The 23061-nt window shown below is 37.4% G+C and overlaps 1 protein-coding gene across 1 annotated transcript in view; it reads right to left on the minus strand.

The window, feature by feature from the left end:
• Window positions 1-610: 610 nt before the first annotated feature.
• Window positions 611-23061, minus strand: part of RNF217 (ring finger protein 217) — a 70001-nt gene continuing 47550 nt past the window's right edge. Inside the window, exons 4-6 of the mRNA XM_074580838.1 lie at window positions 19801-20002; window positions 12129-12200; window positions 611-9995 (exon numbers count right to left, since the gene is read on the minus strand). Of these exons, the coding sequence (XP_074436939.1) occupies window positions 9922-9995; window positions 12129-12200; window positions 19801-20002 (348 nt within the window). The 3' untranslated portion in view covers window positions 611-9921. The remainder of the gene's footprint in view (window positions 9996-12128; window positions 12201-19800; window positions 20003-23061) is intronic.

Below are 23061 nucleotides of genomic sequence, written 5' to 3' on the forward strand. Positions count from 1 at the left end.
CAGTTCCCAAAGTATGGACACTGAAAACAGTTTCTTTCCAGAGAAAGAGGCACCTGGTTGAATTAACGGATTACATATTTCAAATTTACAGCTAGAGACAGCCTTCTCTACAAACTGTCTTTGGAAGAGTTGGAGCTTCAGGAAGTAGTCCGACAAGGGAATGGGAAAATTGGATCCCAGCATATTTTCCATTTTGTATTGGGTTATTTTAAGCTAACATTTTAACATTTCACAAGAAGGTAAAATTTTGTGTTGCATATTAGGATGCTTTTAAAACTGAAAGCAGTAGCCCAGAAATTACACCATATGGCAGGGAGTATTTTTAAATAAAAATATTCATCATAGTAAACTGGCTTTTTACATCTGGTTTAATTTTCAGTGTCAAAGCAGTTAAAGACTGAAGTGACTGTAATACAGTGTTTGTGAACACAAAGATTCTGAAGTTTAAATCATTCAGCAGGATTTTTTTTGGATTGCGTAAGAATCATAAAAAAGATCACAGATTTAAAAGCAAGACTCCTTGAAGACGGTCAACTATCATGCATGCATGTAACTGTTTAAAGAAAAAGAGTTAAACATTCAGACAAGTTTTCTCTTTCTTTTTCAAAACTTTATTAGGTAGACGTTACTAGATGACATTGTAAAACCCCTTGTGTGCAAGTGAACGAATCCCACAATTCATTAAATCCACAACATCCCCCTATTTCTGCATATTGATTCTAAGACAGGTGGAGTGCATTCAAACGCTACTTTACATTCTTCCATTTCGTCATGGGGAAGCACTTTTTCAGTCTGTTGGTTAACAGGGGCTTGGGATATCAGTGTTAAGTGAAAGGAATGCCTTTAAAGGAAACGAAATACCGTAAGTTTTGACTTACGAACTTCACTCTCAATACAGACACCAGATTCATTGCAAAGTCTTTTAAATTAAACTGCCTACCATGAATGTGATTGTATTTAGCAAAGTGAAGCAGTACAGAGACATACCTACTACTGAATACTAGTGAGGTAACATTTTGAAAATAAAACTGTTAAAAAATTCACTTACTTTCAAAAGGTCCTGTCCAGCAGGACAAACATTGGCAGAACACCTTCCCTTGTATCCATGCATGTACATGTGCATATATAACCTGTGTCTATTATAGCTTTTTAAAGAACATGATTTTAGTTTTACATTCATCAGGACAAGGTTAAAAAAAAATAATCAGGTATTACTATGATAGATTCAACAGAAAACTTCAGTGAACCGTCTCTAGGCCTCCTAAATTAAAAGGCACTCTGAAGAGGGTAGCAAGAAATAATCCTTACAAAACATCGACACAAACTAAAGCAGCCACAAAGGTAGCACTCAACGGTGATTACTGGTATACATTTAAAATACCAACTTGAAGATGGATTCTTTGTAAAATATTGCCCAAGACTAACAAATATTTTTGTCAAGTTATTACAGCATGAAGACCATTGTTGCAAAACTATGCAGCAACAACAACAACAAAAAAATAGTTATCAGCTAAATGCAAGAGAAAGATAATGGAAAAGCCTTATCAGCATTTTGGTTGTGCGCCTGCTGGTTGTAGGAGAAAAAAAATGTCATTTAAGGAAGTAACTTTTAAAAATAAACAGTAACTCCTAAGATTGAAGAAGTATTTTGATATATGGTGCCTCCTATTCAATGGGTTATAGAATGACTTAGTAAACGCCTAAAAACTGGAGGTAATACTGAAATAGAAGATATTAAGATATCTGTAAGAGGGATAATTCTCTTATAATTTATTGCAGTATGTCTCTAAATCAAATTCCCTATCACCAAAAACTTCAGGCATGCAAGCTGAATCCTGATTAAACACTCATGTGTGATGCTTCATGAAAAAAAATAACACTGCAAGTGACAGTTATTACTAATTAAGAACTCAGGGCGGGGCGGGGGGGCAGAGAGGAAGCCTTTCCTACAGTTCTGAAAATATATAACTTCAATATTTTTATATATAACTTTATATAACTTCAGTATTTTTTAAAAGATCGTTTCTAACAGAAGTTCATCTAATTCAAGATAATTTTAGACAAGTAGCTTATTTTTGGCACCTGACTTTCAATAGATGGACAAAAGTGGGAGCAATATTAGTAAGAAAAAACAGGTCCTTCGGAAAATCTATTTCAGAAAAGGTAAGATTTCTGCTGTCTTCTGGGAAAGGAAGTAACCCCAGAAAAAGAAATAAACCCTACAGTATCCATTTTGAAGCTATCTGAAGAGCGTAAAATGAATACTAGTTTTTCAGATCATACCTCTGACCATGCAATGAAGGGCTGGGCAGAGATCCCAGAGCTGCTCCACCAAGCTTGTTTGACGGCCCCCCCCCGAGGAATTACCAATTGATATTAATAAGATATGTTAGTTCAAGTTGGATTGCACTGAAGTGCTGTTAAACTGCTCTAAGTCCCAACCTAGCTAGAGCGCACCTCTGTGCACCACGGTCCTCAGGGCTTCCGTCTTCACGCATTAGTGCCAACAGGGCCCATTTGAGCCCTGGAGTTCGAGGGTACACACACCACTGGCTGGCGTCTAACCTAACTTCAGCTGAATTCTCTTCTCCAAAAAGTTGCATTGCTTTAAGTGGTTTCAAACTCCTAGGTGGTTATGCTGGAAGACCAAACCCATTCTGACAACACATATAAGATACATTTCTGCAGAAGTCTGAAAGAAGAGATGGGAAGAGGAGTGAACAGCTAGTTAAAAAAAAAAAACAAACCCTCAGAAATGGGATCATCAGAATTAAAATAGGCATGCCAGATTATTTTTATAATTTGCAAAAACATAACTTCTTCACTAACGTAACATTTTTCAACTTTCTGAGCAAACCGGTATTGGTTACTTTGGCTTAACATGTCTGTCTGTACGAGTCCACGTAACAGAAATCCCCATATTGCTCTATGGAGGAGAATGAACACCTTTCATTTGTTTCAAGCAATAAGGCACTTACACATTTAAAATTTCTCATAATACAAAACACACTGAATACCGGAATTCAAGCATTGATTACACTGGTATTGCCTACCTCCAGTTTTTATAACTTCTTAGTCACCAAATATACTACAGAAAGTTCTAATCACTGATGCATCTAGTTTGAATATAGCTCCAACGTGGAGTTAGAAATTGCTTTTTTAATGAATCCACAGTGTTTTGGCCAGCACTTTAGTTGTGCCAAAAGCCTGTATACTAAAAAGGATGTGATCTGTCATCTCACTACCCTCACCTCCTGCCACTCAAATTAACCCTATTTTAAAAGGAATTCTTTACCTTAAAATATGTAAAAGAAAAGAAATGGGGTCAGGGGAAGATTTCTCACTGAACTGTCATGGAATTAAAATAAAGTTCAGCTTGGACAACCTCCTCAGAAACAGAGATCATGTTTTCTTTTTCAAAGCACCTATTATCCTCGTCTCTGCCATAGTCTAAAGAATTAACAAATACCTTAAAAAGTTATCTGGACTCGGATGGTTAGTTACATAACGAAGACTGTGCTGTTTAATCATATTTAAAAAAATGCAAAATTAAAAGCCCTGAAGAAAAAACAGATTTCAGCATTTTGCATTTAAGTAATTTAAATACAACAGAATTAATCTTTTGCTGGTGTAGCTCAGCAAAGCATTACTGAAATGACTTCTTATGAGATCACATTTTCTAGGTCCAATTTCATCTTCAGTCATTTTCACAAGTCATTTTGAAATTATGAAATGTGGAAGGAAAAGAAGAAATAAAGTGTATAACAAATGGAAATATGGTAAACATTTTATTATAAGATCGTAAACATAGTGAAATGTAAATCTACCCCTGTCCTTGCAATTTCTGGACACGAAGCAGCAGAATGCAAATGTGATATGAAGAACTCTTAAGAGTGCATTTTTATACAAAGAGATCATCCATGACTAAAGACTGAATCCATCTGCTTACCCAGAACTTGCATAAGGCATGAAAGTGTTTCTTGACTGCATCAGCACTTTTATAGGACAGGTTTAAAATATCTGAACAGCTTGGTTGGATTCTGTAAGTAGGTTTTCCTCCTAAAAGAGGTAAATGTGGCATCGTATTAGTAGCATGATGCTCAGTGACAGCAGGTTAAAATTTCAACAATACTGTTTTCATTCTGACAAGTTTTCAACAAGATAAACACTGAATGGGGTTACCGTGCAACTGTGTTTAAGCAGGTATGTGCAATATCCATGCTTATTGTAAAAATATAAAATATTTTTACACAATAAATTTCTCTTCTGACTCTGATCCATCCAAAACACTTCAGACTAATTTTTCAAGTTTTGATAAACCAAACAAGCTCCAAAAAGGCTTTCTTTTGCACAACACACCTTTTTTTAAATAAAATAATTGCTATTATAACTACTCCTTTTTTAAAAAAGAACATATATTTGGAAATAAACAGCTGGAATTATGCTGAGAAATTTGTGTGTTTCTTTTTTACTAGGGAGTAAATAATTAAAGCTTATTACACATTTTTACCTTTGAAATCAGAGCATGTACCTGAAGATCAGTTTTCATTTCCCTACCTTATGGTATTTCACCATCAGGCTCAGAGGAGCATCAGTGATTAATTGTCTAATATAAGCAATGGAGAGGGAACGTATAGATCCTGAGCCCTTCTGCACAGAATGATAAGGAAGAACCAGCCAGGAAGGGACAGTCCTGTGTAACTGCAACAAGCTGCACTTGTTACTTTTATTAAGAAAGAAATTGGGGGATGTTGTGTTATAGCTTGAGCAGTACTTAAATGAAAACACTGCTTGTCCTGCAGTTGAATCAAGGCTCAGCTGGTCTTCACATAACAGTAGCAAGACAAGCCACCAAATGTATCAGCAACATAACTTTTTAAATACCGTGTGCCCTCTTTTTCAAGTTTATGTAAGTCCAGAAAATATTGAACAGCTGTAATTCCCATTCTTACACTGTGCTACACTGTTACACTGAAGAAAGCAGAATTTTAAGATATGTTATTTAACACTGCCTAAGGACGTTCTTTCTAACTTTACTGGTGACTCAAAGCACTGAGAAGGTCTCTTTATTATATTCAAAGCTAGTATTCCTTCCCCTGACAATTTGCTCTAATAAGAATGTTGTTTGGATATTCTTCCCTACTCCCCGGCCTCTCCTGCACTCATTAAACAGCACCAGTATCACCCTGCGAGTGAGAGGACCAGCTCCATAGTAGTTTGCACTTCTTCAGAAGCGAACCAGATTTTCAAGTTGCTCCACAATGGCTCTCAACACGCTTCCACATATATTTATCAAAGTATCTGGGGCCAAACTCCATGTTGGCATAAAAACGGGTACAACTTCTCTGGTTTAATGGGGCTATGGCTGATGTCAGGAATGGAGCTGGCCCACTGCAACTATAATGCTGCAAAATTAAATTAAGAGATTATCTCTGCCATAATTTCCTCAGGTAGGATTCTTTCCATCAGCAAAATCAGAGATCTAATATATATTGTAAGAGTAACAGTAATCCATGGTTCTGATCCACAACTTGGACCTACCCAATTATAATACCAAGCATTATGAATGATGCAAGCCTTGCTCAAGAAATGAAACCCCACAACTAAATTTTGAAAAACTCAAGAGTAGATGTCAAACTATATGGCCATTGAATATGAAACAGTTTGTCAGACCTAACCAGCAAGAGAAACCATTCTATCACTGGAGAAAATTTGTATCCTCTGACAGAATTACTGCCCTACCTACAGACCATTTAACATCTCACGAGCTATGTCAGTCTTTGGAAAAGCAGAAAGCCCCTTGGCTAAAAAGAATACCTGATAGCGATCCAAAACATCTTCTAGTCAAATTGGCAATAGTCCCTGCAAATTAATATTTTTAATAAAGCAAAACTTCACATTGATCAAACTTCAGAACCAATAAACAGATGTAAATAAAAAAAACCCAAACCCTAACATACCAGGAAGAGTTATGAAGTCAGCATTAGTACAATCAAAATCCTTCCTTCCTTACACATTCGCACTGCCCCAAAGGAAGATAACAGATCACTCAAAGTGCACTGTATTTTAATGACATCTGAAAGATATGAATATGCTGTTTGTTATAGAGGAGGTGAGAACTGAAGACTGGCAGATTTATTTGTATGGAACTACAACCAATGGGTCAACTACAGCTAAGGCTACTCAGAATTGTATCTTGCTTATATTCTTACTTGGTTTCTTCTTCTCACTGGCTAATAGATTGACACAAGGAAAAGCACAACTACTTTCCAGTTGAAGCTCCTGGATAAGCTCTGCAAATACACCTAACGATGCTCTGAAAGCAGACTCATCCTGCCACTCACATGCTTGAGCAGCCCTGAAACTTGACCCAATTAATGAAATACAACTAATTACTCTTAGTGGAGAAAGGGAAAGCAGCTCCCCGGGCCTCCCCAGCGGGCGCAGGACAGGGCACACACAGCGCAGCGCTGCTGGGAGGGTGCCTGCAAGGAGACCTGAGCGCCTGGGCAAATCCACTGCCAGGCAAGCCGGAAATAGAAAGCTAACGTAGAATGGATTTAAGCATTTCCTAGTCTGAATACAGGTATCGCTAAGGAACAGCTTTGCACAAGGATAAATAATCTTAAATATTAAATGTGGTGAAAGCAATCCTGATAATTAGCATACAGTAGCATGAAATCTGCCTTAGCAGGTTAATTCAGCTGCCTGATGAAGTCTTCTGGTAATGAAGATGGACTAGAACCGTCTGATGGTTTCTTTAGAACACAGTTACAAAAAACAAAACACATTTACATAATGAAAGAAAAACAACCTTGAATTTCCATAAAACAAAGTTAATTCCACTTCTTTCAAACTGATAAATTAACTCTTGTAAAACAAATGACTTCGATGTATGTAAGATTTCCTATGATATGAGAAGAGCTGTTTAAAAGCTAACATTTCATTGAATGAAGTTTTGTACCAAACTTCATATTTCAGTTGGTTATGTTACATAATATTGATGAAAAACTGTATTCAAGTGGGAATATTTTTATATGGATGGAAAAAGACTTCCATACCCCTACTCTGCCTGGCTCTTGAAAATTTTTCCTGTTCTACAGAAAAGCAAAAGCAAGTATTATTGTCATTCCCTTTTTTCCCCCCCCTTACAGAGAAAGCAAGATTAGACTCACTTGTCTTTACAAGGTCAAAGATGCCTTGTTTTGCTATGTGTAGAAAATGAAGAACCATTTCCCTTTGATTTAATCTGTTCCGATATAACCAAAATGGCCTAGATGAAATGATAATGTCGGAGTTGAGATGTGTGCTCCTTTCCTCCACCCACAATGACATGCTTTCTGAATATAAATAAGTGCAGATCTATTATCTTCCCTTTTATGCTCTTTATTCTAGCACCTTAATTTCAGATCTTACTGAACTCCCATCAGAAACTGAAAATGGCAAACATGGCAGAGTGAAAACAGCTACAAAGACTGTAAGAATATCCCACATATTTAGAAAGAACCAGGAAAAGAAAGGAAATTAATCCACTGTATAGTTAATTACAGATAATCTCAAGTACTAAAATATTCTCAAGTGGAATAGTTTGACACCATATTACAGACTGCATTGCAAACCCAGATCGCTCTCTCTCTCTGAGGTCTGAAGGTTTTTCTAAATAATACAAAAATATCTTCATTATTTGACATTTAAAGAAAGGAATAAAAATCCCTGAGTAAGCCAAAAAGACAACTGATATGTACAGCCTCAGAAAACACACTCAAAAACTAGACCGATTTTAAGGCAGCTTCCAACCTCTGACAGAACACAAATAGAAAACTGATGTGTCACAGAAGAAATCTAATTAACAGGTGGATTTGCATTGATAATAGGCTTTGAACTTTACTTCTAAATGTCATTGTTTCCCTGCTTAATTTGCAAATCTTAGAAAGGTACTCTTTCTACTGTTACGACGACAGGGCCAACATGCCCTTAAATTCAAATGGAAATATTAAGTACTTGTTGACTACTATGGTGTGCTTGTACACACTGTTTCAACAAGAAAAAAAAACCCCAAGAAAACAAAACCAGAAGCTGACAGAAAATAAGCATACTAGCCAACTATGGTAAGTTGATATTTCTGTTTCCAGGTAAACAAAATTCAGCAGTTTCTTCCACTGAGGTTTTGAAGTCAAAGCAAAGTATCTTGTAACAACAGTATTACATTGATGGGTGGAATACTATTTACTTAAACATTACAACTAGATTTAAACTTAGTAACAATTTTCAAAGAACGTGGTGCAAAGTACATCCTCTCAAATCATATGCTATTTGTGGGCCTAAATTCTGAAGTCTGTAGACTCTCTAGGACGTTGCCCATCTCCCTACTTCCCCCTCTCCCCATATATATATATATATATACACACACACATATGTATCTTCAAACACATGTACTGGAAAAAAAAAGTACCTTCACAGTACAAATTCAATCTTCTTCTCTTTAAGATCAGCTTGTATTTTTAAAGTATAAAGTAGATATTTCTCTTATTCAGTTCCTTTCTTTATTGTTTCAGTGTTCTGCTTACACAAATTTATTTTATTATCTTTTTTCTTTTAAGTTATATTTGTACGATAAATTTGGATTATAACTAAAAGTGAAAAAATTCTCAGTAGCTGATTCCTAACGCTGAATTACATTGCTGTTGTGGCGATGCGCTGAGAAAGAGGTCTGGTGGCAAACAGTGGTACTCTGAAGTTAGGAAAAAAGAGCAAGGATCGCTATTCTCTTCAGATCATCTCAGGAGGACAAACACTGGAAGCAGAGAATAAGAATGAAATGGTCTCATAAGAATTCACGACTCCTCCCCTTACCCAAAATCCACAGATTTTCCTCGTGAGACATCAGCGGATGCTCTAAGACTTATATAGCTGAACGAACAAACAAAACGTGCTTTTTAGGTTATAAAATTTCATCAAGTCAATCTTCACACAACTAGTGTGTAGCATGTGTATTATACGCCAAGTCCGAACAGAAAAGCAGGTTTCCAACTTCCCTGCAAACACATTTCCTTGTACGTTCTGCATCACACTTCAGGGACATCTTGGGACAGAACAGGCCACTGACACTTCTTTGTTATCTAAACCCTTTGAATTTTTTCTGTACTGGGAGAGTTTTAAAATGCTGTACTCTCTAACAAATCTGTCACCCCCCCAGTCAATATTAACAGACTGTCATAACTTAAATACTAAAGTGAAACCCATCAGCATATCTCTAAGTATCACGGAGCTTCAGTACTAAGGCTATTTCCCTCTGAGGCACTGCAGTTTGGCGGTGGCAATCTATACTCTTGCCCACTAGCAGGAGGACTCAGAAGATAACCAGCTGTCGTGCTCTCTGGCATGTGACGGGGTTTTGGTATGCTGAACAGAATGCTGTGTGATGGAAGTTATTTACAGAAGTAGTTTTTAATACCAAAAGTAGTATGCTCAGTATACAGTAAGAGTCCAAACACTTCTAAGCATTTCCCCCGTAAAGGCCGACGCTGAAGTTAAACGGAGCACATGTTAGCAGTTAAATGCTTTCTTCACAGGCCAAATCGGTAGTAGAGTTCTGGCTACAATACAGACTTTGATTGTCTAGTTCAGAAACTTAGACTCAAAAAAACCCCTCCAAAGTAATAATAATAAAAAAAAAACCAAACCCCAAAACATTTAAAAAGCAGCAGTCAGGGGGCCCATCTTGTTCAGAGTGCACCAGAGCAAAGAGGCTTTCTGGTCTGCAGTAGTGTTTTCGGCTGAGGGAAGATGGCAGGAGATCCCCCCCCGTTCTTCTTCCAGGGCGGTGGCTTTGATGCTGTTACCAGCACTGTATTGCTCTGTTGCACAAAGCGCGGATAGCCCTTGAAGGACCAGCTCAGTTCAGGCGAGTAAGGTCCATCCTTACCAGGGCATACCTGTCCGTGACCTTTTCCTCTGCTTTTTACAAAGGCAATAGATAGGAAACACAAATAAACCTGCCAAAAGAGAAAAGTAAGAAGAAAACAATAATTAAATGCCATCCTTTGTGCATGCATTGTGTTCTTTCAAGGTACGTAGAGGATTTAAATGCAGCTTTCCATGTCTCAAGAGGATTTGGACAAGCAGAAAAAAATACTAGTCTGCAACAGTCTCTTCGGTAATGCGTTAAGCTACACTTTCTGTCTACTTTACAACAAATGCCCACTCACCCTGCTCCTACTCATTAATTTGTCTCTGACAAATTAATTCCTGCACCATGCTGTTGTGTAAGATACAAACTTAAACTTTTGGCAATCGTTAGATCTAAATTCAAGGCTGATTTAACAAAACTAGTTCTCAACCAGTTTCACAGGCAATGGAGGCAGCATGTTATAGCTTTACTTTTTTCTTTTTTAAAGTAGTATTTATTTTTACAAACATCCTTATCTACTGTGAAGTAATACCAAATGTTTATCCTTGCCTGGGAAGGGAACTATTTATTCTTAAAAGTCTTTTGAGGGAAAGGAAGCCGTGAAAGGAAAAATAAATAAATCAGATTTATTCGAGTGAAAAATAGCTTGTCATGAGGTACTCTTTCAAACCCAAATAAGAAGCATCTGCTCCCTTCTCTTGCAATCAGCTGACTGAAAACGGTGAAAGACTTCTTTTTCAGACACAACTACAGTAATAACATATAACAAAAGACTGCTACACTCACCAGGGTCCTGGCTTTGCTCAACAGCCTTGTAAATGGTGTAAAATAGTTCTTAGCTATGATAGTGAGATGACTTTAATAGTTGTGTTGGCAGTAAATGTTGCTGTATTTACCCAAAACTTTCCCATAAATAATCAATGTTTTTGGAACTGCTCATAGACCTCTTCTTGATTGTATCTTACCTGGCCATACCTAGCACGGGACTTCAGTGGCTCACTGGGTGTTATTACTATTACTGCTATTGTATTACTGCAAAACGCTCTTAGTTTCGAATGTAAGCAAAAGAGTGGAGTTTTTCCATCATAAATCGTACCAGGTTGCTAAGAAAAAATAAGCTTTACTGACATTAAGAAGTCTTTATTGCCTATATTTTTGGCATAAAAATGCCACTAAAAAGAATATAGATATCTTCAGTGAATCCAACTCAGAATATTGATACAGAAAAAAAAAAATATGTATTCTTAGCCTAAATACTTAAATTAATAGCAATATTCCTTATTTAGACAGATGTAGTCTAGAAAAGCTGTAATGGTATTTTGGTTATGTACAATATCATTAATGTAACTATCCTGATAGATTTTGGCTTTACTGTATCAAAATAAAGGTGCCACACACCAACATGCCTCAGGGCTGCGCACACACTGCAAATTTTCAACACAGTAAGTAGTTTGGTGAAGAGTTGTGAAGTAGCATGATCCCCGACTGACATATTACTGCCAACATAGATAGTGGATATGCACTTATATGAGTAAAATTATATATTTATAGTTACGGCTTATTTCATTTCTGTGGGAGCATTCAGTTCAGCCAGGCAAAGACCAGATTTGCTAGAACAACTGCATCCACATTAATACCACTACATTAACAGAGTTTTGATACTCTATCAAATGAGTTCACAGTACCGGTTTTTGTGATGGAATCCAATTTGGCAGCCTACGCGCTGAATCAGATTTTGAGACTGACTCATCCCAATTTGCCACTTTATTGTTGGTGTTTTGCATCTTCAAGCTGGAGGGCTCTTGGGACTATGGCTAGTGCCCCAAAAATCTTGCCATGCACATGACCAAGAACTTAAAACTGTGATCCACGGGGGGGATTAAAGGGAAGGTCTAAGTCAGCCTGTCCCCAGCACTATGTTAAGTTATGCTGGCCTTTTTACTAGTTTATCTATACTAGTTAAAGATTTTGGTTCAGAAAAGCCTTAACAACCAAATAATTGGGAAAAAAAAATAAAGCTAATTAGCATAAAATGCAAGTAAGAAAAATATTCTAAAGACTTTTTTTTTTTTTAGAAAAAAGTCATGTGCTTTATACTAAAACGGTATCTATGAAATTTGTACTTTGTGTCCATCACTTCAAGATGAAAATACTGAGGTGTCATACTGGAAGTCACTGCAAAATCAGAATCAGGCTCATTTACATACAGAACTCTTACCTATTACAACAGCTATGGCTCCCAGTGCCAGTCCCAGAACCAGTATTAGGGGTGTAATGAGTAGTTTTCCAGCTGAAATGCAAAATGCATTAAACAATTTAAAGTTGGCATTTTATTTCTCCCTTTCCAACCATCCATAAATATTTCAATATCGGACTCCCAAAAGCTGGTGGGTTTTTTTGGTTTTCTTTTTTTGTTTGTTTTGTTTTGTTTTTTTTTTTTTTTAAAAATACTTTACCAGGATTCTTATTTGCACGTTCATCCTACAAAGCCAGCTAGGAGCTATCGCCACTCAGCCAGCTCCCTGCACACACTTCTCTCTGCCCTCTTCACCCACCCCAATTCTCCGAGCACAGCTCATTTTGTCCATTAACAGTTAGCTTGCATTCCCTTCTGTTTCCATTCTGGAATCCCTCTGGCATCGAAAGGAATGTGATAGCTATAAGACTACTATCATTTGGCTTCTCCGGAATCCTACTGTACAGCATCCACCCTGGAAAGCTGCCAAGCAAACCAGTGTCTTGGAGAGTTTAGGTTAGCTCAAGGAGATGAGACCATCACCTCTAAATACGCTTCTGCTTGCTTTAAAAGGCTAGGGTGAAGTCCTCGTGTACAGTTGCGATTTCAGTCTAAATCAAACCACAGCCAAGTCTATTTTGGATCAACATTTAAAAGAATACGTTGCTGCTCTCACATGAGTAAGGCAGCGAGGCCGTGCAGCACTGTCTAGAGCGTAAGACACTAAGAACAAATAAAACGTGCTCACATTCTTTGCTTCCGACGAGTTTATCATACGTAGAAGTGCACAGAAGGAAGGCAGGGCTCCTTTTGAAACACTTAAGCTGAAACTCAACTTTTAATCTAAGTTATCTGTTTTGCGTTACGTGCTTTCAACTAAATGGCAGAACCTCCCTGGCTGTGTTGGCTGAGCGGTCGGGTCAAAGACGTCACTTACCTCAGCTGTTTGAAAATGCAGCAGGGCAGGCATTTTTACTGATCCACCAGCAGTTTGATCAGGGATTTGAAATTAAGCAATTCTCTAAGTTAAGCATGGGTTTGAAAAATCACCTCTAGAAAGGGAGGAAAAGTGAGTTTGTTACCTCCCTCTTCCCTGCCCTTCCCTCTCTCAAGTCACTTGTATCAGATTTCAGTAAATGGATTACTTCATTCAATAATGATGCAAACCTCTCCATAACCTGAGCCACTAATTTGGGCAGCCTGAAGGAAAAATGAGATATTTTGGAAATATTTACAGCAGCTAAATGAATTGGTCCTTTTTATGCTCTGTTTTGATAGCTTTTAAATTTCATAGGAGTGCTGTGGGTGGGAAAGATTAATTCCTAGAAGAAAAAAATTGGCAAATATTATTGGTATTACTCTAGTTGCTAGGCATCCTAATGGTAAACCTTCTTGGGACTCCACTGCACTGCATTCTGTACACACAGAGCTTGTCGAATAAATTATTCAAGTGTAGACAGGAGAAGGAATGTAGAATGATGGAAAAACCTCAAGAAAACCTCAAAAAATAAGTGATTAAAAACATATACAAAATTACGAGAGCCTTTAACAATTTCGAAGTAAAGCTTTTAAAATATTGTTTTAAGGTATGAACTCTCTACTTTATTAATCGCTATCTAATCAGAAAGTTAGAAAATTATGACGTTTGGTACCAAAATTATTAAAAACCTTAAAACGCTGAACTGGTGACTAAGTACACAGAAACAGGGTCTGCAGAAAGGGCTAAGCTCACTTTTGACTGGAGTAATGTCTTTGCAGACAAAAAGAATGGTTTCTAAGCTAATTCAGTTTAAGAACTTGTTTACTTACATTTGACTAACTCAGAGCTGAAATAAAGCATGAGTGAGTGTCTTTTTCCTTCTGCCTGTGAATATGAAACTATGAGTACTGTATAGTTCCAAGATCTTATAGGATAAAATGACCTTTCATTGTCATGGGACAATAACTTCCTTTGGTTATCAATGCGTTCTTTCTAAAGACTAAACCTTAAAAACAAAACAAAATACCTTTTCTCCTTATATATCTACCACCTTTAAATCCTTTATCTTTCTTTACCTTTGTAAACTAAAATTAAGGAACAAGTTAACACAAGGCGCACAAGACTTGCACAAGTTACCATCAGGTAACTTGTACCAACAGCAGCAATCACTGCAAAGCAGCAGATATGTACCTTCTACTCCAGTCATTTTTATCAGCATTGTATGAAACAATTGTAAATGCTCCATTTTACATGTCTGAATTGAACATTACTTTAGATCCAATTCCAGTCTGACACACATCGTTTGTCGGAGCATGAAGGATTATGAGGCTCTCAATCATAGAGGGAATGGTGATACACCAAGAAATGCTGCTGAGATCAAGGACGTTTAGTTCAGGCACTAAACTTCCCAAAGATCCACTGTTTGTTAGCCCCGAGACTGCTAGCAGAGAGAGAAAATGTAAAACTTAAAACTTGCCCTAGAGCTGAATAAAATCTCATGTCATTAGTCCTTGTGTCACGTGGTGAACTCAGCAATAGGTTATGATAGCCAGTCTAGTCACGTTCAAAGCTGGCTTTTAAAGATAACTTAAAAAGAAATGGTTGCAAATGGAACAAGCCTAAAAGGGAACCTTTTTAAAATTCTACTGAAATTAATGGTAAACAGTTTCTTTACTGAGTTACTCAGCATGAAGATTTAGACATCTGTGACAATGTAATAACTGTATTTGCAGGTGTCTCAGAGGGGTTGCACTGCTTGCGATATAGAGAATGATGTTTTTCTGCAAAATGAGGAAACGTTTAGAGAAACATGAGGGAATATTTTCCCCTTGCATAACTTTGGGTTTGGTCATGGGTTTTAGGGTAATATATACAAAACCACATAAATCCTTAGAGAATTCTTTGCCATGTAAAAAATTAATATACTAGCTTTAGAAAACAAATTTAATCAGTAGCATATGAGAAATAAAAAGTTTTGTCTTCCAAGTCATTATATGTTTAAGCAACAGAGCCACTAAAAGTATCTACTTACAAATCAAAACAGTTATATCTATGTAGATTTAAGTTCTAATCCAAGATTGCATCTGTTTTTAAAGACTCCTACTAAGTGTATATCGGAGACTTTTTACAAATCAGACCGACTTAAATCCTAAAGTTGCTAATGAAGGTTGGATCCTAGAAATGCATGCTTCCTTCTGCAGTGCTCAAAGCCATGCACACAAAATGAATCTTGCACTCTGTCTTGGGACAGGAGTGCACATCAGTCCGATCTGAAAACAGACTTTCAGAAGCCTATTTGTAATGCTGTTTACTTTGCAAAAAAACTTCATTTGCTTTAATAGCATCATTACATGTTGTGTCCTGTTACATATCCATGAAGTAACTGGCAATTGACTTTGAATATAATTCACCCAACTGAATTCAAGTGGTACTTAAGTGGCAGCTTAAGTACATTTAAGACAGCTGAACATGTTTTTCCTTTCCGTGCAATTCATCACTAACTCCAGTTACAACCAAACATCCTGCTTTCAATAACTTAGCCAAATAATTGCTAGGGGAATGAAATTTTTAAGTCCACTGGGACTGAAGGATAAAAGCCATTTCACCTTACCGTACTGGTCACAGACTAAGTTTCTCTAAAAAATGGGCTGGCTAAAGAAGGGAGAGAAGTTTTCAATTCAGAGGCCACTTCTGCTCCCAGTTTATTTTCTTCTCCCTGTGGTTTCTATTACCTTTACAAAACCATTGATTTATGAAGAAACATACGTTTGAATTTATGCTGCCATAAATGCGTTTCTGTTATTTTTACTACGGAACAGTTTGTGATCAGAGGCACAAACGTTCACTTCTCAACAGAAACCACGATAGCATGCCAGCCTGCCATGAAGTGTTCTTTCCTTTCTAAACACCCCACCCACCCAGGTTTGGCAGAAACAAGCCAAATAACCTTCATTACAAAATCACCACATTTGCTTAAATAAGGATTTCCTCTCCATAGCAAGAGAATAAACTAAAGTCACAGAAGAAAACGTATCTAGCAACACCTCAGCCCTCTCCCACTGACAGCCAAGATAACGTCCTCTTAATTTCCACTACTTAGCTAAGTAGCAGAGGCATTTTTCTACAGGAAATCCAACCTTCACTTCTTGCTACATGTTACTTAAATTTAGAGACCACGCTTCTAATGGCCTATTTCTCTGCCACCACCTCCTCTTTCTAACGCCTTCTGCTGACCCTCTGAATGTGCAGTAACACCTCGTGATGATAACGCTCCACTCTTGCCTGGTAAAGCCTTGATGTATTGATGTTTACAGTTCTGGCTACCAGGACATTGGTGAGCCTAGGCGTGATCCCTAACTGGAATTAATCATTTCTCAGTTTTCAACTTGATCTTAAACGATTATGATTAGGAAGCTCAGTTCAAAACAAAGCAACAAAAAAATATCAAAGATCATGACAAAGAAGAATCTGATGGAGGGTCTATAAGAGAAAGATATGAGAGGGTAAGCAAGCTATTATTATTTACTCAATTTTATGATAAAAGAAGTAGCCAATGAAATTATCAGCTATCTATTAAAAAAACAAATCACACAAACACACAACAGAAGGATGAAAGTACTTTCTCTGCACAACATAGTGAAATCCTACAGCATCTGTCAAAGATAACGTGGAAGCCAAAGCTATAAATAATTTAAGAACTGTATAAGTTGGTGAAGGATACATCTATTGATAGTTATTAAGCAAAGGTTCAGATACAAACCTTACCTAAGAAAGCATCTAAAACCATGATTACTGGAAATTCACAGTGAGAGAGATCTTATTTCTAATTGATGGCTGTTGGGGACGAATTCAGACCCTTACACTTGGCAATTAATTTGGGAGGCTTTGATTTTTTTTTTTGGTTGTTTGTGGTTTTGTTTGGTTGGTTTTTTTACTCCCCTCCCCATCCCAATTCTACATGTGCCCAATTTGCACTGATCAATTCTGCTGAAGTTTTAAAAAGACAGCAGATCTTGTCAAATTTCCACCATTCAAGATGGCAGAATCCACAAACAGTATCAGTTTGGGATTATACTGTCTGGAAACAACAATGTCAGGAGATAAGCCCTTACAACATCATGCCTTCTTAAAAAAAGTGTGTGAGTGCCCACATGTGTGTTTGTGTGGAAAAAAAGTTTACAAAAAAAAATCAAGACTGGCTCACATATGCTAATCATAACCAAAATCTAATTCAATAGAGGAAGAGAAGCGAGATGAATTCCTGAATCTGATGTAAATTGTTTGAACTTTTTTTTTAATTTTATTTTCAAGCATTAATTCTGTTAAGGGTCCGGAGTGTTAAGGGTCCTGGACCCGGACCCTGACTGGGTCCAGGTCAATATTAAAATATAAATATAGAGCTCTAGAGACGACTGAGGGATTTAGGCTCACGGGTATCAATGAGGAATTCTTTGAAACATTGTCAATCTGGGCATTAAACCATTGTAAAAATGAGGGCAATTACTACACATGCTGGCAGGTTCAGCTAGCTCTGTCTCTATTCCAATGACGACCATTTCTGTGGAAAATAACGTTGTATGACAGAGGTAATCCTGGAGAGAAATTTTTAACCAAAAACCCTATGAGAAATTTCAGATGAGGCCATAAGTTGTGCTAATCTTTCTTGGTTTACTAATTAAGGCAAACCACAAGTACATTTGCAAACAGGAAATGAAAGTGAAATCTTACACCTTCTCTATGCGTGTTTTTATAAATATGAATGTATATATCTTCAACCACTGAACTTTAACTGACATATGCACTTCCACATTTCTTTACTGCCTCTAAGTCACTATTTGCAAATAAACTAATTTTCTTTCTTACTCCTAAAAGCTGTTTCTTTTTAAAAGGAAAAGGTTGTGCATTATTGCTCCTAAAAACCAAACAAGGATAGTAGTTATGCAGTACCTGCACCTATATTTTGGACTTTGCACGTGACATTAAAACATGCCAACGGCTTATTCAGATACCTGTCATGTAAACCATTGAAAGAAATGGCAGGTCTATCTTTTGATAAGAAACACTTATTTTGTATTTGTGTATCGATTGTGCATAGAAGGTTTAATCTTTGGATAACCCATGACTCTGCATGTGAGCAGCGCAGAACTGGTGATGAATCTGAGCACAATCCTATGCTATCACAGATACTACTAATTCCACCAAATGTACCACAATTAATTTTAAAATAGCTTACGTTGTCGGCCATTGTGGCTTTTATGGAAAGCTGTTCTGAAACCTTACTTTGAAACGGCCTCTGAAATTTTAAGCTTAAGTTTATTCATGAACAGTTTATACCCATGTGCTCTAGCGCCAGCATCGTTATTTAATCTAGACTCGATCTTCCCATGTGTTGGAATTTTCCTCTACAAAACGTATCAGAGTAGGGACATCCAATCCATTTTGAATTTTTATCCACTTTCCTATTTATTTCTGCACCTTTAATTCACCTCTCTCAAAATTTGTTCTAAAGCTTTGCAAGTTCCTCAGGTCAAACTAATGGGCCTGGATGAGTTAATGTCATTTGTTAAACAAGCGTTCCAGGCTTGCGAGCCTCCCACAACTCTGCAGATCAGCAAGATTGGCATTCTTATTACCAGGCCTATAAGTCTGTGTGCCAACTCTTGTGTTACTCTAAAATGGAAATCACCTAGCTTTCTTACTGGAACACGTTTGGCCCAGAAGTCCTGTTTTCACCACAGGTCTACTGATTGCTCTTTCCACACGTTCAGTATCTTACCTTTGCCTCTACGTTCAGCATTACCAATTGATAAGCTCAAAGCATTTCTTCATCCTAGGTGAATTCCAAGTCATCTCTTATTTCTATGCTTTTATTCAAAGTACCAAAGGTCCTGCTTCCCTTTACAGGTTACCGTTTTTTGACATCTAATACAATAAATTCCTATAATGTTATAGATAGCTTTACACGCTGTAAAATCACTACAACGACTGAAATTAATGCATATGCAACATATGACATAAGGTGATCTACTTTGTTATCCGTTTTTCTTGTGCTTCTGTAGGTTGAGACAGATATACACATGGTTCAAAAGCAAATTAGAAATGCATTTTTTTTTTTTTTTTTAAATAAAAAGTCAAGCTTTCGGCATTATACTCCTGTGAGATAAATCAATGTATACAGTTGTATTTTGTTTTAAGCTGGATTTTATCTGAAGCAAAGCTAACAGTTAAAAGGTAAATGCCCTCCTATTTAAATGGCCCGAGTAGTTTGTTTTTTCAAAACCAGGTCAGATTCTAATGCAAACAACGCTTTATTCAAACAAATGCTTGACACAGAGGTTCATTTAAAAAAGGTTCCTGCTCTGATCTATTTCTCCTATATGCTTTTAGAATAATGATCACAGCCAGCAATACGCATATGGCCAGTATTTTTCCAGTTTGCTTAGATATTACTAAAAAGGGTTAGGAAACAGAAAGTATCAGAAGAGGACGTGATACTTATTCATACACAGTCCAGGGAGGGCAAATGCTTTACATTTAAATATATTTAATAAACCACCTTCTACATAATTAAACAAAAGGCTGCCCATCTGATACGTTAAGCCAATAATTTTTAACTATTATCGCCCCCCATCACCTCATTGTACAGCTCTCCAGGAGGAACATATATCCACTCACCACAGACAGAGCCTCGCACTAATCTCCTTAAATGTGGTCTCTCGGGGAGGTAGCGGTATTTGCATCCAAAGATACTGAGGTTTGAGGTGTGATCTCCGAAGAACCGGAGCTGGCGGTATCTCTCCCCACAACGGTAACAGAAATTAGTGTTACACTGTGAACAGGTCATGTGGTCACACCCTTCTGTTCTCTGGATGTGGATCTGTATGAGCAGAAATAAAAGAGAAAAGATATTTTTTTTCCCCTCTCCCTAAGCACAGGGAAGCAGGCAGGCACTATCCCGTGCAGTCCATGCGCCAGATGAAAAGACACCACAAGCAACCCCCTGCTTAACTCAGCATTTGCATTAATTAATACTGCAGCTGTCCTAAGACAACAATGGTTTTCTAAGGCATGTTTCACAGCATCAAACATAAGGTATAGTTATTTCCAGATTTCGATACATCGTTTTCTATATAATCCTCCCTCTTCGTTTAAACACTCTTTGTATCAGATGAGAATCTGAGTGATCCTTGCCCTTAATGAAAACTTGCTTTTATTACTGAGGCAGATACGTTAGCACCAAACTTTTTAAAAATAAAAGCAGCAGAGTAAATATAGTTATGAACTCTGTTTGACCCCTCCGTGGATGGGTTTCCTTCTTATGCCACCTGTGGCCCCACTCCCTTTCCCATTACCATCGCAAATTGATTTAGCATTTTGTAATGAACACCAGAAAGATTCTGCTGTTAGAGTGAATGATTTAAAAAGTATGGGATTTTTTTTTTTTTTGGTGAAAAAAGAAATATTCCATAAACCGTATGAAAGAATTACGCCAAGCTTTCATAATGCCCACAGTACAGCATGAAGCTGGGCTGCTTAAGTTCTGCCTAGGCATCTTTCTGCTGATTGCCTGCATAAATAGCTCCATTCCTGTATTTCATGTACTCTTCTGCAAAACCGGTACATTTACCTACTTTGCACAGATCTGGTAAAGCTTCAATTTTAGTTAATAGTTCTGAGAGTCTTGGGAGAGTGAGTAGTCCTGGAACTGAGTATTTCACTAAATCACCTGCAGTTACTCAGCTACTTCTAAATCTTGCCAACTAAAAATATAGCTAACAGGGTGGTAAACACACACCTTTCCAGCTCACAAAAATTGCTAAAGACTCCCTGTCCCGAGACCATGCTCCACAGTAGAATGGCAGATAAAATGACCTAGTAATTGAGATTGGAAGTGACCCTCAGAGGTCATCTATTTTAACCCCTAGCTCCAAGCTGGGCTAACTGCAAAGTCAGATCACATCACTCCAGCGCTCATCCCACTAGATTTTAAAAATTTCCAAGTATGGGTATGTCACAGTCTCTTTGACCAACCTCTCCCATGCTCTACCACCCTCCCTGGGAATTTTTTTTCCCCTTACATCCAACTGGAATTTTATTTGTTGAAACTTGCAACAGATTCTTAATCCATATCCACATGTATTGATTTTGCAAGGAGGTACAGGTAAAGACAAGGCATCACCACCTCAGTGGCCCTGCAAGCACCAGAGACACTGAAAGCTCAGGTACAACTGAAGCTTTTCACCTCAAGACAGGGTTGTGACTCCAGGCGTATCCAACATTCTTGAGAGCGTCAAGCATGTTTGTTCTCTGGTGCCGATCAAGGTTCATCTGCGACCTGAGAAATCTCGCTCACCCAAAGAGATACTGAAACTGGCACTTTATACATGTAACATCACAATGCTTTCCACTAGCAATACTTCTGGTAAAAGACTCCAGGGCAGATGTAGTTAACAGTAGCTCCAGGTACACCTACCAGCATCCCTGGGCCAACAGTAGTGATCTCAGAATTCATATTTCTACACTTTCAAATGCTTCTTTTCCACAGACATTCATGAAAGAGAGGACTGGGCTATAAAACATTATTTTCTACTGGGCTAGTATTCTACTGGACTTGCATTCATCCCACAGAAGGGATGCAAACACACTGACCAAGCAATTGATCCCCCTCTGCCCTGAGGCAGCCTGCTGTATCACACCTGTCCTGCTTCCCAGAAGCACCTGAAAAAAATACCATTGCTGATGAGCTTTTTAAGCTACTTGAGTTCAAAAGTTTCACATTTAAGCATTGTGGAAGCTAAGTCGAATGAAAACTCTACCCAGTATTGTACCAATTTAAGCATAACTTCTGAAGTTATACACTATTTTCTTCTAAAAAACGGGTACTGACAGTTTGACTTTTGCTTTTACTTTTCAGGTCTTATATCAAAAATGTTGATGCTAGTCATGGAGCCATAGGTTATTTAATTTAATTCCTAAGAGATTAACTTGTACTGAAATTGTGACTTAATCTATTTTAACGAATTAACTTTAAAATTTAATTCCAATCAGTTTTTCAGTGGACTGAAATTCAGAGAGCAACTATAAAGCGTTTTGCAATTTTAAAGGTACCTTTCCTTATATGCTGATCCAGTGACATATCTCTATCTTAAAAATGTAAGTGAGGGAATTAGATCTTATGACACTAATGAGAATTAACTGGTTGCTTTCTTTTCATTTTGAATCAAGCTTGTTGAATTCTGCTTTCTCTTCTCCAACTTACCAACCCAATCTAGTTGGTAAGTTACCATCCATCCTAATTGAAAATCTGTACATGTGTAGAGCCTATCAAGACCTGAGATGCAAACCAAAACTACTTCACATTTCAAAAATAAATTAATTTTCAATGGTAGTAAGAATTTCAAGGAGCTGCTGGCAATAGCCTTATACATTCTACCATCAATACCTTTCATAAATACCCTCCTCTTGGATACTGTCTGACATCCTTCTACCCACACTTTCCTAGAAGTATCCCAGCTCCAGTTATCTAGGCACTACTTATAAATCACTTCTGAACCTACTTGTTTCTGCTCTAAAACCGTCAGACATACTGTCCTCTTAAAACACAAAAGAAGTTCATATAGGATTTATTGTCTTAGGGACACATATTGCAATTACGTGTAATTTATCTTGGCTTCTTCAAAAAGTAAAGTATTAGAAAATTTTTAGTGAATACTTACCTGCAGATACATAACTGTCTTCAAAAGCTGCAAATTTGCAACAACTGGTTGTACTTGCCTATATTTTTATTGCAAAAAACTTCCCCTTTTTAGTGAGGAGAGAATTCATTAAAAAAAAAAAGAAATTAAAAAACCCCTAACCTTAGATGCGGGGCTTGGACTCCCTATCATATACACGCAGACTGACAATGCCAGATGAACTTTGTATGATTTGGTCCAG

Source organism: Larus michahellis, chromosome 3 (genome assembly GCF_964199755.1).
Source record: "Larus michahellis chromosome 3, bLarMic1.1, whole genome shotgun sequence".
Classification (NCBI taxonomy): Eukaryota; Metazoa; Chordata; class Aves; order Charadriiformes; family Laridae; genus Larus; species Larus michahellis.